Genomic DNA, 17,315 nt, shown 5'->3' with positions numbered 1-17,315 from the left:
GCCCATCTCCTCCAGGGCCAGTGACGACAGACCACAGTAACGGCCCCCCCGTTTCCCTTGCACACGTCTGAAGCCAGGAGTCGCCTCTAGGCTGTCGGCTCCTCCGAGGGTAAACTGAGTTGAGGGTCACCCCGTTCGCCTCCACGTCCTGGGCCAACTTTGCACCGCCCCCCAGCGTGAGCCTGGCTGGGCCGTGCGTGTGCACGGGGGACCCAGTGCCCGAGCGCGTGGCTGAGAGCTCTGAGCTCCCAGGAGCAGCCTGGAAGCCCGGGACCGAGTCCTCCCTTGGGCCCGACAGGTGTCTCGATGCAGCTGCTCCAGCCCTGCCCGAAGCCTGGCTAGGGCTGAGGGACACAACGGCCGGTGGCAGACATGACATAAAGGCCCAGGGTGGGGTCACCTCCTGTGCTGGACAGGCCTGGTACCAGGCCAAGCGACCCACAGAGGAACGAGGCTGCACCCAAGCTGCCTGTCACGGGGCCACCTCCCCACTCGTGTTCATGGTGCCCTGACAGGCCTGGCGTGTTACCCTTGGCTTTTCTTGTTAAGAACAGCTAACGGGTATCTGCACTTGGCAGCTCCCAGTGCTAAAGCTGAGATCAGACGTGGCCAAGATGGGAACACAGCACCCGGTGGATCCTCTTGGAACCACGCGTGCTGTGGTCCCGACCCTGAGCTGGCCCCTCTCGCTGGACGTGGAGCCCCACGGGCTGTCAGGCTCTTCCCAACCCTGACCTGCAGGGCCAGGAGCTCAGGTCAGAGGCCAGGGCGCCGTCCCCTCTGCCCTGCCGCCTCTACCCCACGACTTCAGCGCCAGACCAGGGAGGGCCCGGCCAAGCCCACCAGCCCCTCCTCCACCTCGCGCCACAGAGGCTGGGGTGGGGGAGGGGTGGAAGAGGGGCCTTGGAGCCCGCACAGCGGCCTGGAGCCGCTCACCTCACCGGAGACTGAAGTCCCCTGGCCCGGCAGACACAGTGAGATGGGACCCAGTGATGCCTCAATGACCTCAAGGTTTAATTAAATACTGCAATACAGTTGTAAGGACTTCTGTACCTAGTATTTCCAGTGGCAGATTTTTAAGATTTGGATGCAGACTGTGACCTTGTAGCACGGGGGACCACCACTCCACAGGCAGCTGGGAATTGCATTCTCACCAGAGGAGACGGCTGGCTGTGTTGAGGGCCGCCAGCTGGGGGTGGGCGGGGCGGGATCCTGGAGCTCCGCCTCCCGGCCCAGGCCCCTCGGGGCCAGTCCCCCTCGCGCCTTCCCTGAGGTTCTGCTGGTGACAAGCCACCCCTGAGGACCCAGGCCCATCTGCAGGAGCCCCAGGCAGTTGGCGCCGCCTCCGTGCCGCCGGCCCGGCTCCGGAGCCTCAGAGCTCGTTGTGGCGAGCCCTGGAGATGCGGCTGGACAGGTCCTGCAGATGCTTCTTTACCTGCAGGAACAGCACAGGTGAACCCGTTAGCAGATCTGCTCATGACCCGAGATACACAGCTCGGTGATCCTGCTGTCCAAGTACCCACCCATCTGGAGCTGATCGTAAACAAACCATAAAGGCAGCTCGCTAACCACAAACAGCCCCCAAGGAACATCAGCAACAGCTAGAAGAGGAGGAACAGCGCTGCTTCCGCTCTCCACCCCCATCCTCCTTTCACCGATTTGGGCCCATTTGGGCGCATTCTCGTTTGCTTCTTGATGAGTCTGGATAAAGGTTTATCAGTTTTCTTTATCTTTCCAAAGAACCAGCTCTTAACTCTTCATTGATCTTTTCTATTTTAACATCTTTATTGGAGTATAACTGCTTTACAGTGGTGTGTTAGTTTCTGCTTTACAACAAAGTGAATCAGTTATACATACACATATGTTCCCATATCTCTTCCCTCTTGCGTCTCCCTCCCCATCCCACCCCTCTAGGTGGTCACAAAGCACCGAGCTGATCTCCCTGTGCTATGCGGCTGCTTCCCACTAGCTATCTAATTTACGTTTGGTAGTGTATATATGTCCCTGCCACTCTCTCACTTCGTCACAGCTTACCCTTCCCCCTCCCCATGTCCTCAAGTCCATGCTCTAGTAGCTCTGTGTTTTATTCCCGTCCTACCCCTAGGCTCTTCATGACATTTTTTTTCTTAGATTCCACATATATGTGTTAGCATACGGTATTTGTTTTTCTCCTTCTGACTTACTTCACTCTGTATGACAGACTCCAGGTCCATCCACGTCACTACAAATAACTCAATTTCGTTTCCTTTTATGGCTGAGTAATATTCCATTGTATATATGTGCCACATCTTCTTTACCCATTCATCTATCTATGGACACTTAGGTTGCTTCCATGTCCTGGCTATCGTAAATAGAGCTGCAATGAACATTTTGGTACATGACTCTTTTTGAATTATGGTTTTCTCAGGGTATATGCCCAGTAGTGGGATTGCTGGGTCGTATGGTAGTTCTGTGTATTTTTTTCAGGAACCTCCATACTGTTCTCCATAGTGGCTGTATCAATTTACATTCCCACCAGCAGTGCAAGAGGGTTCCCTTTTCTCCACACCCTCTCCAGCATTTATTGTTTCTAGAGTTTTTGATGATGGCCATTCTGACCGGTGTGAGATGATATCTCATTGTAGTTTTGATTTGCATTTCTCTAATGATTAGTGATGTTGAGCATCCTTTCATGTGTTTGTTGGCTATCTGTATATCTTCTTTGGAGAAATGTCTATTTACGTCTTCTGCCCATTTCTGGATTAGGTTTTTTTTGTTGTTATTAATTTTTAGTCTTTCTTTCTGTTCTGATCCTCCTGATTCCTTTACTTACGCTAACTTTGGGTTTTGTCTGTTCTTTTTCTGATTCAACTGTAAGGTTGGGTTGTTTATTGAGATCCTTACTTCCTGAGGAAGATCTGCATTGCAATACACTTCCCTTTTTTTTGCCGTGTCCTCCAGGTTTGGGAAAGTTGTCTTTTTGCCGGTCTTCAGGTATTTTTAAATTTCTTTCTTCATTTCTTCAGCGACCCACTGATTGTTTAGCCTCTATGTGTTTGTGTTTTTTGGAGTTTTTTTTTCTTGTAGTTTATTTCTAGTCTCAATCTCTTGTGTTGGAAAAGATGCTTGATATGATTTTCTTATATTTACTGAGGCTTGTTCTGTGGCCCAGCATGTGATCTGTCCTGGAGAATGTTCTGGGTGCACTTGAGAAGGATGTGTATTCTGCTTTTGCATGGAATGCTCCATAAATATCTATAGCGTCCATCTGGTCTAAGGCGCCGCTTACGGCCTGTGTTTCCTTACTGATCTTGGCTGGGTGATCTGTCCACTGATGTAAAGGGCGTGGTAAAGTCCCCCACTATTACTGTTACTGTCCATTTCTCCCTTTATGTCTGTTCACATTTGCTTTACGTGTTTAGCTGCTCCTACGTTGGGTGCATTTACGTTTAAACAACTGTTAGGTCGTCTTCTTGAATTGATCCCGTTATGTAACGTCTACCTTTGTCTCCTGTAACAGTCTTTGTTTTCAAGACTATCTTGTCTGGTCTGAGCACTGCTGTCCCGGCTTTGATTTCCATTTGTGTGGAATACTTTCTTCCACCCGCTCACTTTCAGTCTGCAGGCCTCTAGGTCCGAGGCGAGGGTCCTGCCGGCAGCACACGTACGGGGCTCAGGTAGGAGATATCCTACAGGGCCCAGCACCACGGTCCCCTCCGGTCACCAGAGCTGCATGCTCTGGGGTGACCCCGTGGGCCGCGGGGGGCCCGTCTGTCGTGGCGGGCTGCCTATGGCGCGTCGTTTCAAGAGCAGCACACGAAGACCCCGGCTCGTCTGTGGCTCCTGCCAGCCTGTCCTCGTCACGTGATGGCGGGTGCCGCCGCGGGGGTCCGAGGGCCTGGGCTCTGCTCTTTCTGTTCCTAGTTCACACACAGCCCCGCAGGCTGGGGCTGCCGGCCTTCCGTGCAGGAGCCCGGGCCGGGCGGGGACCTGGGGAGCTCCTCCAGCAGCCCCGGATTCCGCTTCATCCCCGCTGCACAGTCTGTCACGGTGTCACCTGCAGGTGGACGCCCCACGAGGGGTGCCTGGCTTCCCCCTGCTCGGCTCGGCCAAACACAGGAAAGAACCCACGTGCTCCCTTCCTTCTTGGTACTTTGGTCTTCTTTTTTTTTGCAGGGGAAGGGGGGGTATGCGGCCCTCTCACTGTTGTGGCCTCTCCCGTCATTGCGGAGCACAGGCTCCGGACGCGCAGGCTCAGCGGCCACGGCTCACGGGCCCAGCCGCTCCGCGGCACGTGGGATCTTCCCGGACCGGGGCACGAACCTGTGTCCCCTGCATCGGCAGGCGGACTCCCAACCACTGCGCCACCAGGGAAGCCCTTCTTTCACTTTTTAAGTTTCGTTTATTTTTGGATAACACATCCCTGCGCAAAAGGCACAGAGGAGGCTCCCTCCAGGGCCCAGCTCCTCCGTCTTCAATTTCTTGGGCGTTTGTGGCGGCATACCATGATCGTGCTGCTGGCTCTGTGGAGGGTCCACACCGCCCGCCCCTCCTTTTCTCACTTAACCTGAACCAGAGGCTCTGCTGCAGACGGATCCTTATGTCTTAGTGCCTGGAAAGCGCCTGGATTTGTGGGTTCACCACGAATGACCAGGGGAGGGCGGGCAGCGGTGCTGCTGCTGCTTCAGTCTCGATGTCCTGCACACCTGAGCGTTGTCTGGGGTTCACACGCCACCGCGTGACGGAGCCAGCGACCCATTCAGGGTGTCTGCAAGCCACACTGGGCCGCACGTGAGGAGTGCCCCGCACAGGATCCCCGCCGTTGCTCCGGAGCCAAGTATGGTCTCCTCGCGCCCCAGGCCGCACGTGTGGGAAACCGCTGGCTCCCATGTCCAACTCAGGAGCCTCCAAAGCCGCGTGGCAGCTCGCAGGAGCGCAGGACCTTCAGGACCAGCGACGGGTCACAGATCTTGGGGGCCAGGGTATGCCAGTGGTGCGGCCGGAAGAGCCTGGCTCCAGCCCTGGCCGCCCGCCCGCCCGCCTGCCCGCCCGCCTCGCGCGTGTGCACCTCTCCACTGCTCACCTGGTTCAGAGTCCGGCCCTAAACACACCCAGAGGCAGGCGGGGGTGGAAAGGCCTGGACAGTCCCTGTCGCCCCCGCGCCCTGCAGCTGACCCCCTTCAGGGCTGCGCAGCCTCCTGGCGGGCAGCTCCGTGGCTGCTCCCACCAAGCTCCGCGAGGGCGAGACGACGCCCTCCCCTCTGCAGAGGGGGAGCCGAGGCCCAGGGGCCCGGAGGCCGGCACGCTGGCACCGACGGAACCGTCACGTGCCTGTTCCCGCGGAGGCCTGGCTGGCGGCCGCACACCCACCTTGTAGCCCAGCTCCTTGGTCTTCTCCTCCAACATGGCGTACCGTTCCTTGTTCCGGCTGACGTGCTCCTGGTCCCCAAAGCTCTCCACGTGTTTCAGTTTTTGATGAGAAATTTCCAGCTGCTTCTGGTAGTGGTTATGCTTTTCAATTTTGGCTTCAAAGTGCTTAAGCTCTTCCTAGAATAATGTTTAAACAACTGAATTACCCCAACATGCTCTTTCTACCACCCTCGGGTCCCGGGTGGAACTCCACGGCTGCTTCAGGAGAACACCCAGGGCAGGTGGCTGCAGGCTTGTCGGGGCCGGGGTTCCCCCGCTCTGAAGGCCACACACCCTGCGCCCATGCCCCGTGCAGCCCGCCCAGGGCAGCTCCGGGGGCCGAGCGGAGCGGCAGGCTCTGCCCTCCCGGCTGCTGTGCGATCATGAAGCAGCGCACATGGACAACAGGTGAGCAGCCCTTCTCTCTGAAGCGACCACCAGAACCTGACGGCCTGCAGGGGCCAAGGGGCACAACCCTATGTGCTCCCTCCCCACTCCCACTGACCCCTCACCCTCTAGGTAAATGGCACCTGCCACGTAGCTGGTCCCCTCTGGCCCCGACCCCATATCCAGCCTGACGTGTGGCGCTTGAGCCCTGCACTGTCCTCCGTCCTCTCCACCCCCCAGGCCTCCAGGCTCCCCGCACCCCAGCGCAGGTGGGCCTCCAGGCCCGATCCCTACACTCCCCCAGCGCCCCCCCAGGGATGCCTCCAGGCCCACGTTAAGACGCCTCCTGAACATGTCGATGATCTGACTCCCCAGGCCCCGGGCAGGCTCCCCTCTCCCTGCGCTCCTGTCCAAGGAGACGGAAGTTTCACGCCCACGGGCCTGTGCCCTTCCTTGAGCCCTGACCCCCTGACCTGTGGCAGCTTTGCCACAGCAGAACCCACCTGGAGGCAATGCCCAGGTGACCCGAAGACCCTTCTTCCCTGCGGGCCCAGCACCGTGGCCCTGCAGGGCCCTACTGGCTCCTCCTCCAAATCCCTCTCAATCCGCTCGACCCACAAGCCCCAGCCTCACGCCCAATGCACCCAAAACTGAGCAGATGCCCTGAAGCCAACTGTCTGTTCACTGGAGGCCAGCTTTCTCCCACACGGGCCGCCGACTGGGCCAGCGGAGGGACACAGAGGGCAAGGAGAGAGAATGTTCCCGTGCAAACACTGATCTGCTAGGACTAAAGAAGAGGACCCTCCCCACATCATCAGAAAGTCCACTGGGAGAGACGCCGCCGAACCCCGTGGCTGCGAGGCCGTCCCTACCCGAAAGGCCTCCAGCTCCTTCTCGGTGAAGTTGGCTGACTGGGCCATGTCCCACAGGTCCAGTACCCGAGGCTCCTCGAACCCTGCAAAGGAGCAAAGGCAGGCTCGGTGGCCTGTGCGGCGGCAGCCCGGGGCCACACAGGCCACCCGCCCGGTGCGCGGTGCCCGCGTGCAAGCGTCCTCTGGAAGCAGACCGAGCGCTCCCTCCGCACACGCTCAGTCTGCGGTTCCGGGACCCGCTGAGCGGGGCCTCGGCGACGCCCTCACCAGCCCCTGGTCAGGCCGCTGCTGCCCGGGGTGCAAGCAGGAGCGGCGCTCTGGTGGGGGGAGGTTCAGACTGCGGGTCCCCCTACCCACAGTTCCAGGCTGAGGCCCAGGAGCCGCCTGTCCCTGTAGCTGTGAAGCGATGTAAACCAAATGGAAGGGACCCCGTGACTTCAGCCACCACGCCCGAGAGCACGTGGCGCGGGTGCGGGCTGGTCACCCACCTCCCTCCCACGGCTGGAGGCGGCTGGGAGCAAGCGGCCACGGCGGCCCGCCCGGCGGTCATCTCACCAGCTGTCCCACCTCCCCACCGGCGGACCCTTCCTGCTGCCCAGGGCCCCGCGGCGCTGCTGGAAGGACTCGGCGGGCCAGCAGCAGGGGCCGGCTGGACGCAGCCCCGGGAGCGGAGGGGCCGAGGCACAGAATCAGTTGCTCCGCTCCTCTGCACGCCAGGCCCTTGGGGTCCCTGCTCCATGGCGGGTCCACACGGTGGCCTGGTCCCCTCGCCACAGCAGGGGCCGAGCCCAGCAGGGTAGAGTCGTGCCCCGGGGCACCCGGGCCATATGCAGAGGAGCAGGGAGCCCACCTCGCGTCCCCGCTGCACCCCCACGGCGACAGCAGCACACGCCACGTGGCCGCTGCTCAGGGAACAGGCCGGAGAAGGAACAGATGGGTGACAGAAGACGGAACAAAGAGCACCTGGCCAGCTTCTTGCAAGTCCGCACCAGGCTTGAGCGGCGGGCTCCCGCCGGGGACGCACGCAGAGGCCCGGGCCACCCTCCAGGGGGCGGCCCCCAGCGAGGAGCGCCGGCCTCGGCCCCTCAGCAGCGAGCCATCCCAATGCGCGGGGCGGCAGGCCACCGTGAGGCTCAAAGGGCGCCGTGAGGCTAGAAATAAAGGTGCGTGCACCTCCCAGGAGAGCGAGAGCAGCCCAGGTGTGGCCCTGGGAGCGGAGGGGCCGGAGGGGCTCTGCTGCCGTCACCCGGGCCTCGGGCAGCGGGGCGCAGGGCTCACCGGCCTGGTCGCCGTAGCCCTGGTGGCTGACTCTCCGCAGGCGGTCAAGGCCCTGGCCGATGTCCCGCAGCTTGTCCTTCAGCTCGGCGTGGCTCGCCTGCAGCGCGTCCTCCTTGGCGCTCACGTCCACGGGGCCGATGACATTTCTGTGGATTTCTGCGGGAGCCGGAGGCGGGAGGCCGTGAGGGCCCAGCCCTGCCGACTCTCAGGGCAGGTCCCGAGCACCCCCCAAGTCCCCCTGAAGTCACACCGGCAGTGACAGGAGACGTGGCCCGTGCCACCGCAGAATGGGTGCATCTGAACCCGCGCTCAGAGACGTGCGAGGGCACCCCGACGGGCTCCTGACATGGCACTGCCCCCAACCCGCCAGCAGCTCCGTTCCGGAACACTCTGGAGCCAGGGCTGCCCGCGGGGAGCACCTTCGGTCCTGCTTAGGGTCTCCAGCAGGACGTTGTACTCCTGGACCTTCTCCTCGTGGTGCTGGAGCTCCCGCCACAGCTTGTCCAGTTCTTCACTGGAGAACTTCCCAGAGGTCTTCGCCTGGAAGGAAAGCCACCTCCAGTGAACACCCCCGCGGGCTGTGCTCCCCTGTCCACACCTCGGGGTCCCCCATAGGCCGTGCCCACCTGCCCACGCCTCGGGGTGCACCCTGCCAGCCATGCCCACCTGGGGCTGGTTACACACGGGTGCCCCTGCGGACCACTCCCGCAGGCCAGGCGGGACCCTCGCTCCTGGGGGCAGTACTCAGGCCCAGGTCTCGGCCTTTACCGCCCTCCGCTAGGGGACTCAGGGCAGGAAACCGAAAGCCAGGGCCCGACGCCTCCGAGGCGGACGGCAGCGCCGAGGGTACCTTGTGCCACAGCTTCTCCAGCCGGGGGTCCTCCAGGCTGTGGTCGGTGGGGCCATGGTTGATGAAGTTGCTGCTCACGGCCCGGGCGTCCTTCCTCCCGTCCAGACCGTACTTGGTCAGGATGACTAGGAGAGCGCGGGAGGGGGTCGAGGTCGTGGTCTGGGGGCCGCCCCTCCCTCCGCCAGCCCAGCTCTCCTGCCCACTCAGGGCCCAGCGGAAGGAGCGCGCGCAACCCCGGGGACCCTGCCCCAGCCACGCCCCCAGCACGCGCTGGCGGCCTCGGGGCTCCCGCCGCACGCCTGCAGCCGATCCCTCCGTTCCGTGACCCGCAGCGGAGAGCGCGGTGCGGCAGGACGGGCTCAGCATCCCCGGGACTGCCTTTAGGACCAGCTTCACAGGTTTGCAGAACCAAAACCTGCAGCCTGTTCTGTCCTGGGGCGAACTCCAGCGAGGGCGGGACAGGACGACGGTCCACTGAATGGACGGGGCGGTGGCCAGGGGAAGCTCTGCCACGGCCCGAGTCATATTTTCCTTTGCAGAAAAGATTTTCTACAAGGAGAAACCTCAGCGTCGGCAGCTTCCGGTGAAAATTTAACTGGCTCCAGCCTGCTGCTGGCCGGTCACCGTGGGACAGCGACCAGGTGTCGCCTGTCAGTAGCGCCCAGGACACAGCACCGCCCATAGCCTCTGCGCCAGACGGGGGCCTGCGTCTCAGCACCACGGCCAGCAACACGACGCGGCGGGTGCCTCGTGGACCCCGAAGCCGCCCCTCCCAGCATCTCCTCCGGCCCCACGCCCACCTCCTGAGCTGGGAGTGGGCCTGTCCCCCCCTCCCCGCTCTGAAGGAGCAGAAGCCCTGCCTCCCATCTGCAGACAGTCCCCCCTGTCCCCTCCAGGCCTCACCCGGGCCTCTCTGGACCCAGGCTTCCCCTTCCCCTGTGCTCCGGCCCTGAGGTCCTCATCCGTGCAGTGGCCCACCTGACCCCTGACCCCCAGCACCTCCTCTGACCAGCGCTGGACACAAGTGGTCCCCACGGGGGCCCCGGGGCCCACCCTCAGCTGAGCCAGCCCGGGAAGCGCCCCGCTCCGGCTGACCTCGCCTCCCGGGGCTTCACTTCGCTGTCTACCCTGCCTGTACCTCTGAACTCAGCCGGCCCAGCAGCTCAGCCCCCTGGAAGCGTTGAGGCTGAGCCGGGAAGGGTGTGTGTTGCCGGTGCCCAGCCTGCGGCGCGGGCATCGTGGGGCGGGAGCTGACCGCCGGCCGCCTCTCCCTGCCCCCCGTGCTCCTCCATCGCCCAGCCCCGGGCCAGCTGGACGCACCGGGAGCCCCAGATGCAGGGCGGGCCACAGGGGCCACGAGGCTCGGACTGGCGGGGGCCGTGCCCTTCTCACGGCCAGGCCCCGGGAACACCCACCCCCGCTTCCTCGTCCCGGCGACCGTGGGCATCTGGCCAGCACAGCCGCCTCCCTGGGCCACGCGGCCCTGGTCGCTTGTGCGCCAACGCGGCCAGACGTCCTCGCCCGGGCCCTCCCTCGCACAGGACAGCCCCGACTCTCGTCTTGCCCACAGACCAAGTCAGAGTAAGAAGCTGGGGCCCGAGCCTGGGCGACCGCTGCCCTCGGACCGAGAAGAGACATACCGTTGAGACTGCGGGCAAGCTTTGCCTCTTTCTCTCCGTCTTCATCCAGGCCTTCAGCCTTCAGTTTCTTCCACTTGAACTCGTCCCGTTCTTGTATCTTCAGATCAGCGTGGAGCTCGGACAGCTTCAGAGGAGGAAGATCAAGCTGCGGGGGGGGGGGGGGAGAGGACACGTGACCCCAGCTGAACCATGACCAGCGACAGCCTGGGAGACACTGACCTCGGAGAGCAGACGCCAGAGACGGAGAGATGGAGCCAGGGCGCCCGGCAGCCAAAATCCTGCATGCGCTCCCGCACAGAACCTCAAAGGGACCTCTGCCCGCAACGTGAAGACCACCGGCCCTTACACCCCGAGGCCGCTCTCCAGCCTCGCCAGATCCCAGGTCCCCAGGGAGCCGCCCACCACCGGCGGCCTGAGTGTGCGGGTGCCGGTGGCCCCGGGGCTCCTGTCACAGGACGCCTCACCCTCCCAGCCGGGGCCCTGGGGAGGATGCGAGTGCGGCCCCCCCCCAGGTAGCCCTTGGGCGCCTCAGCTCCCGGATGGCTGTGCCACCCCAGGCAGGCGCCCCCCGCAGACGACAGGCCAGTGGGCGAGGGTGCTGGGACCCGACCCCTGCACTTTCCTGGCTGTCCACCTCCCCAGGCGCCAACGTCCGGGCCGGAGCCCCGAGCTGCAGACTGGTGCCCAGCAGCGTCCGGGGCTCTGCGTCTCACAAGGGCGAGCTGTGATCTGGTGCCAGCGGTCCTCTGAAACGTGGAGGCCCGCGGGCTCCGGGCTGCCCCCAACGGCAGGCGCGGAGCCCAGGCAAAAACGGCCACTCGCCGGACCCTTCTGACCTCCTAGACTTGAAGTTAAATGTTAATGGCTCACGTGAAAAGAACCGGTTAACAGACAACCAATGCAAAGCAGGCTCTGTCAACTATTAAAGCGGAGTAAATCACCTACAACCATGAGACAAGCAGATGGGCAGGAGGAAGCCGCCCGTCAGCGGCGGTCGCCGCTGGGCCTGCATCCTGGACACCCCTGGACGTCCCGCCCGAGGGCGGCCCAAGGCTCGGGGGAGCACAGCGCCCTCCGGGGAGCTGCTCTCAGCCACGGGCCTCACGGGCCCGGCACCTTCTCCTCTGCCTCTGCAACTTCCACAATCACCCTGCAGGCTGCTCGGGTAAACTGAGGCCCAGGGAGGTTAAGAACTGGCCCAGGACACATGGCGAAATGTCACTGGGTACTTTATCCTTTCTGCTGCTACCGTAAAGGGGACTGTTTCGTTAATTTCCTTTTCAGAGCGTTTGACGTTGGTGTACAGAAATGCAACCGAGGCTTGTATGTTGATTCCGTATCCTGTAACCGCGGTGACTTTGTAAACCAGATCTAAGTTACTTCGTGAAGCCTTTAGGGTTTTCTGCATATAAGATCACATCATCTGCAAACAGATACTTTTACCTCTTCCTTTCTGATTTGGATGACTTTTCTTTCTTTCTTCTTCCTTAGCTGTTCTGACTAGATCTTCCACTACTACGTTGAATAGAAGTAATGACCTGATTTCTTAAAAAACAGGTGGAGACCTTGAATAGATACTGCTCCAAACACAACATACAAATGGCCACCAGGTCCATGGAGAGATGCTCCACGACACGAGTCATCGGGAAACGCAGGTCCAGCCCCAATGAGGCACCCCCCACACCCATTAGGATGGTTACTATGGGAAACGAACAGAAAACAACAGCTGCTGGTGAGGATGAGAAGAACAGGGAACCCTCGTGCACTGCTGGTAGGAATGCAAATTGGCGCAGTCACTGTGGAGAACGGTATGGAGGTTCCGCAAAAATGAAGACGAGGGCGTCCCTGGTGGCGCAGCGGTTGAGAGTCCGCCCGCCGATGCGGGGGACGCGGGTTCGTGCCCCGGTCCGGGATCCAGCAGTCCCACTTCTGGGTATTTATCTGAAGGAACTGAAATCAGGACCTTGAAGAAAGATCTGTGGTCCCACACTCACTGCAGCACTAGTCACAACAGCCAAGAGGGGATGGAAGGTGCGGGTCAAAGGGCACAAAGTCAGTTATGCAGGTCCCGAGGCTCCCTGCACAGCGCAACTCTCCACTATTTACACCGCATACGTATTATTTAAAAATTCGCTAAGAGGGTAGATCTACCTTAAGTTCTTATCACACACACACACACACACACACACACACACACACACACACACTAACAAACTAGAGGGCGGGAGGATCCTCTGGGAGGTGATGGGTGTGTTTATGGCACAGACGGTGGTGATGGTTTCAGGGACGTACACGTACCTCCAAACGCATTAAATACCCAAATGCGTTAAGTACGTACAGCTTTTTGGAGGTCGACCATACCTCAAAAAACGGTAAAAAACCAAACCAAAAAAACCCACAAAAAAACCAAAACAAGTCTGTGGGAACCAGCGTCCACGCAAGCCTCAGCCTGCAGCCACAGCTGTGCACTGACCTGAGCACCCTCTTGCTGACAGTGCCCCCTAAGTCCGCGAAGGAGCCCCGAGGACAGAGCACAGCCCTGCCTGCCTCTGAGCTGCCGCAGGGACAGGCGTGCCTGGCGTACAGGTGACTCCTGTCGCTCGGCCTGCCCTCCCTGAGTCCTCCCTGGAGCAGAGGATGTGGTGTCTGGGTGCAGAGGACAAGGCCGCACACAGGGTCAGAGGGGTTAAGACGTAATTCACACACACACGCGCGCAGCAACCCTGGGAGGGAGACGCCAACCAGACATCTCCACAGGGGCACCCCTCGGGACGACTTCCCACGGCTTCACCCACCCCCCAAAGCTCCAAGGACGGCTCCGGCCCCTCCCTGCTCAGGAGCCTTGCAACACCCCGGGGGAGGTCACAAGACCCATGAGGCTCTGGAAGTAACCCTGTGCCTGCCGTCTGGCCCACAGCTCTTCTAAAGTGCTTGGATCAAAAGGAACTGCACAATTTCACAGCAAGTCAAGACTGGAGATGCTGGGCTGTGATGAAGCAACACCAGTAGTTCCCTGCTCTGGTCTCAGGGTGGGGAGGCCCCCTACCATGGCATCTGTGGACCAAGGCGGGGCTTGGCCCCCACCCCCGTAGAAGGTGGGCTGGAAAGAGAGGGCGAGGCGGGCGCCTTCATCAGACCCCTCTCCGTCACCCTGGGGACATGCTAGGCGTGACATGCTATGAGATCGTTTCATGTTCAGAAAACAAAGAAACACTTGATGTTTTCAGAGAGCAAATTATCCAAGGCTGAGAACCTTGGCACAGGTATGCCAGGCGCCCCACACCGCCCTGGGCACCGGCTCTGAGCAGCGAGAGCGCCCACCCCGGCCCGGCACCGCTTGAGGACCGCAGAGCTCGCCACCCGAGACCAGCTCCGCTACTGCCCTTGAAGCTTCTCAGCCTAGAGGGCCCGGGACAGGCCAGCTTGTTGCCGTGGGTCTGCCTCCCCACGCGAGGCGTCAGATGTGAGGAGGGACCCGGAAAATGCCACCAGGCACGGACCCCACCCTGGAAGGTCTGCACATTTCGTTCAGCAGAAAAGACTTGTACGTGCAATTGTAGAATTCAGGGCCAAGGGGCCCGGAAAGGTCATCCAGTCCAAGGCCCGTCCGTCCAAGGCTGGGGCAGGGTTAGGGGTCCTAGAGAACCGAGTCAGACCCTCTCGGACAGATGTGACCTGAGGCTGCCGGCCCAGGTCAGCAGTGGACTGAGCATGGGGCGGGTGGCGGGTTCAGGCGGGTGCAGCTTGACGGCAGGTGACGGCCAGGAGGTGTGAAGAGGCTGCCCAGGCTGGGAGATGCAAAGCAACTGGACGGACGAGGCGGGGCTGACCCGGACAGCCCTGCAAGCAGAAGGGCTCAGGGCAGGTTCTTGGATGCAAGATCCCCTTCCTCCAGGAAGCCCCCCTGCTTCTCCAGCCTGGAGTGCCCTCTCTCACCGGGCAGGCTGCACACACACGGCGGGCCCTGACAGCTGGGCCCCCCGCAGAATCCTCAGGGCCACTGGTCTGGAACAGTGCTGGGCCTGGGGGCATCCACCCACCTCTGTCTGCCCTGCAGTCTCCCTGCCACATCCCTTCCCCAGCCTTTACCCCTGCCCCCCGCCTTTCCTTCCCGCCGGTTTCTCCTCTCTTCCAAAACTTAGTCCTTACTTGTACTTTCCTTCTCAAGGACTCAGGAATGCTTAAAACTGGAAGACTGGATCTAATGAAGACGCTGAGGCCCAGAGGGCTGGGGGAAGCTTGTAAATACCCATTTCACTAAAAACAAACCCCACCTAACAAAGGAGGGGCCGTTATGTTAACGAGGAGGCCGCAGGTCCAGGTCACACCCCGAGCAGCAAGCTGTAGTTCCAATTCTACCCCCAGGCGGAGTGACCTTGGAGGCGCCCTTTGCCCTCTGGGCTTTGTTACTTTCTTCTCTAAAATGAGGCCGGTGTTCTCCTCTCACCTCACCGTATCCCCTCACCCGATTTCACAAGAACTGGCTTTTTGCTTCTAGGATTTCTGCTGCCCTTGGGCTTGCCTTCATGCTCAGCTGACCTGTTTTTCTTGTTTCTCCACACAGAGAAATACAGTGTAGGAGAAAAGGCAAAAACGTGCAAGGCAGGAGACCCGGGTCTGCCTGCAGGGAGGGATCTCGGCTTCTGCTGCAAAGCTGCCAGTTCAAACTGGCGGGGCAGCCCTTCTGCCCAGGCACCGAGGCCTCCCAGGTCTTCGCTTGTCATCACCAGGCCAGGGTCCCTCTTCCCGAAGGCGCAAGGCAAGGGGTACCCACACCTACATCTGCGGGCGGGTGTGAGGCTGTCAAAGGCTCAAGGCCCCGGCCCCCGGGGACCCCAGGATTAGAAGAGACCCCGGCCCGGGCTCCGCCGATCCCACGATTAAAAGAAGCCCCTGCCCCAGGGACTCCCGAAACTAGAGAAAGCCCCAGCCCCGCGGACCCCCGAGGTAGAGGGGCTCGGCCGCCGCTCACCCGTTGGGCCTTCTCCCACAGCTGGTTCAGCTTCTCCATGCGGAACTCCCCCCCGGGCTCGCGCTTCGAGGAAGGCTCGGGCTCATTCTTCTCCCGCGAGTACTTGCCGCCGTGGCCCGCCGCCGGCCACGGCCCGAGGAACAGCAGCAGCAGCAGTAGCAGCGGCGACGTCCGGAGCTCGCGCAGCCAGGTTCGAGCCCTCCGCGACGCCATCTTCCTCCTCCAGACGCGGAGACCCCGGGAAGCTGCGGGAGGGAAAAGGCCCTAGCCCGGACCCGCCCACCAGGTCCCGCCCCGCCCCCAGGACCCGCCGCGCTGCCTCCTGGGAGTTGTAGTCTCTCCCCGCGTGGCCGGTCCAAGAGAGGCGGCCGGCGGACTACAAGGCCCGGGGAGCCCTGCGGAGGCACGGGGGCGTTTCCTGGGCAACCACACCGCAGCCTCTTGACGACGGGAGCCGCCGATTGCGGCTAGGGGCTGCTCTAGCTGGGATTGCGGGGTTGTTGCGGACTTGGTGGAGAAAAGAGCCCCGACCCCGCAGCCCGGATTGACCGGAGCGCCCTTTCCCTTCGACTCCGTAGAAAGAGTAAACAGTTCAGAAATCGGGAGCGTGTCTGCTGCACCTTAGATTGTTTCTGTGTCATCTGCCTTGGTCTTGAGCCTTCCTTGTCATTATGGTCTCTGGAAGATGGGCACTCCAGCGTCAGTGTCTCTGTCAGGAACCCTAGACCCACCCAGCCCGCTCCTTCACTTGTCAGAGGAAAACAGCGGAGGCCCAGGGAGCCCCAGGGGTCCTGGGCCTTCTCGCTCCCGTCCCTCCCCCCAAGCTTTCCTCATGACCCAGGGAGCGCTGGCACTCCAACACTTGTCTTTGAACTGCATCCCGCTTATCTTCCATGCACTTGTTCTATAGTAGAGATACTTGTGTACCTGTTTCCTTTCTTCCCACCTGCTGTTATTTCGTAAATCGAACAAAATTGAACGCAGCCAATTTGATGGGGCCAGTGAGCCGGTCAGTGCCCTGGGGGAAGAGCAGGAAACAGGGAAAGAGTGAGAAGCAGATTGCTGCCCTCAAGTAGCTTATAGGGTCGGGTAGAGGCACCCCCTAGGTGCTTTGATGGTTGAGAAGGGACAGGGTGAATCCATCTGGTAAGGAGGCTAGACTGTGCCTGGGAGGAAGTGCTTGCAGATGGGGGACAAGGGAGACCCCAAAGAAAGAGAACCAGGCATAGCTTCCTGACATAAGAGAAGCCACTTTAGGTGTAGGCCATGTTGTAATCTAAGCCTGGCCACAATGCTTCCCTTTGCGGAAGAACAGGTCTCAGGAGTTAATGATTTTAAGGAAACAAAAGAATGTAAGAGCAAACAGCTATTACCAGGCCAGGAAAATAATTTAAGCGTATCGGAGACACTAAATCAGTCATAAAGACTCCCAGTTCTGTTTTGAAGGTAAAGATTATTATGATACATATTTTCGAGCTGTTTTACAGGGTCCGAACCTCCTCGGACAATTGGCCACCAGACTGACCGGAGCCAGAGAATGGACGATACTGGTCTTTTGCTGGCTTCAATCAACTAAGACCTGGACTGTCAACCTAGGATGACTCTTGCCCCAGTTCTATGCTAAATTCCTCCTGCGCAAGCCCCCTCATGAATATGCATGTTCCCTTAGCTTAAAGCTTCCCCAATTTTGCTGTTCAGGGCGACACTGCTTTGGGAAGTAGCCTCGATGTTCTCCTTACTTACTGCAAGTAATAAATCCTCCTACTTCTTGACTTGATTGTGTGTTTTGGCTTGACACCCACTAAGAGGCAAACCCAGTTTTTAGGTAACAGGAGAGCAATTCCAAGTGGAGGGTCGATGAGGGCGCCGGCTTGTGGGATCTTAGATCTTAGTTTGACCCAGGATCGAACCTGTGCCCCCTACAGTGG

General features: G+C 60.6%; 1 protein-coding gene across 1 annotated transcript; it reads right to left on the bottom strand.

Annotated features, from left to right (window-relative positions):
- Nucleotides 1-993: 993 nt before the first annotated feature.
- On the bottom strand, nt 994-15,689 carry LRPAP1 (LDL receptor related protein associated protein 1). Its single transcript, XM_059066052.2, has 8 exons — nt 15,388-15,689; nt 10,416-10,560; nt 8,776-8,900; nt 8,345-8,465; nt 7,926-8,081; nt 6,648-6,730; nt 5,350-5,526; nt 994-1,435 (listed from the first exon to the last, which is right to left on the bottom strand). Exons 1-8 carry the CDS (start codon nt 15,598-15,600, stop codon nt 1,373-1,375), a joined length of 1,083 nt encoding a protein of 360 aa, XP_058922035.1. The 5' UTR covers nt 15,601-15,689; the 3' UTR covers nt 994-1,372.
- Nucleotides 15,690-17,315: the final 1,626 nt, after the last annotated feature.

Source organism: Kogia breviceps, chromosome 6 (assembly GCF_026419965.1).
Source record: "Kogia breviceps isolate mKogBre1 chromosome 6, mKogBre1 haplotype 1, whole genome shotgun sequence".
In the NCBI taxonomy this organism is placed as follows: Eukaryota; Metazoa; Chordata; class Mammalia; order Artiodactyla; family Physeteridae; genus Kogia; species Kogia breviceps.
This window is presented reverse-complemented; position numbering and strand designations above follow the sequence as displayed.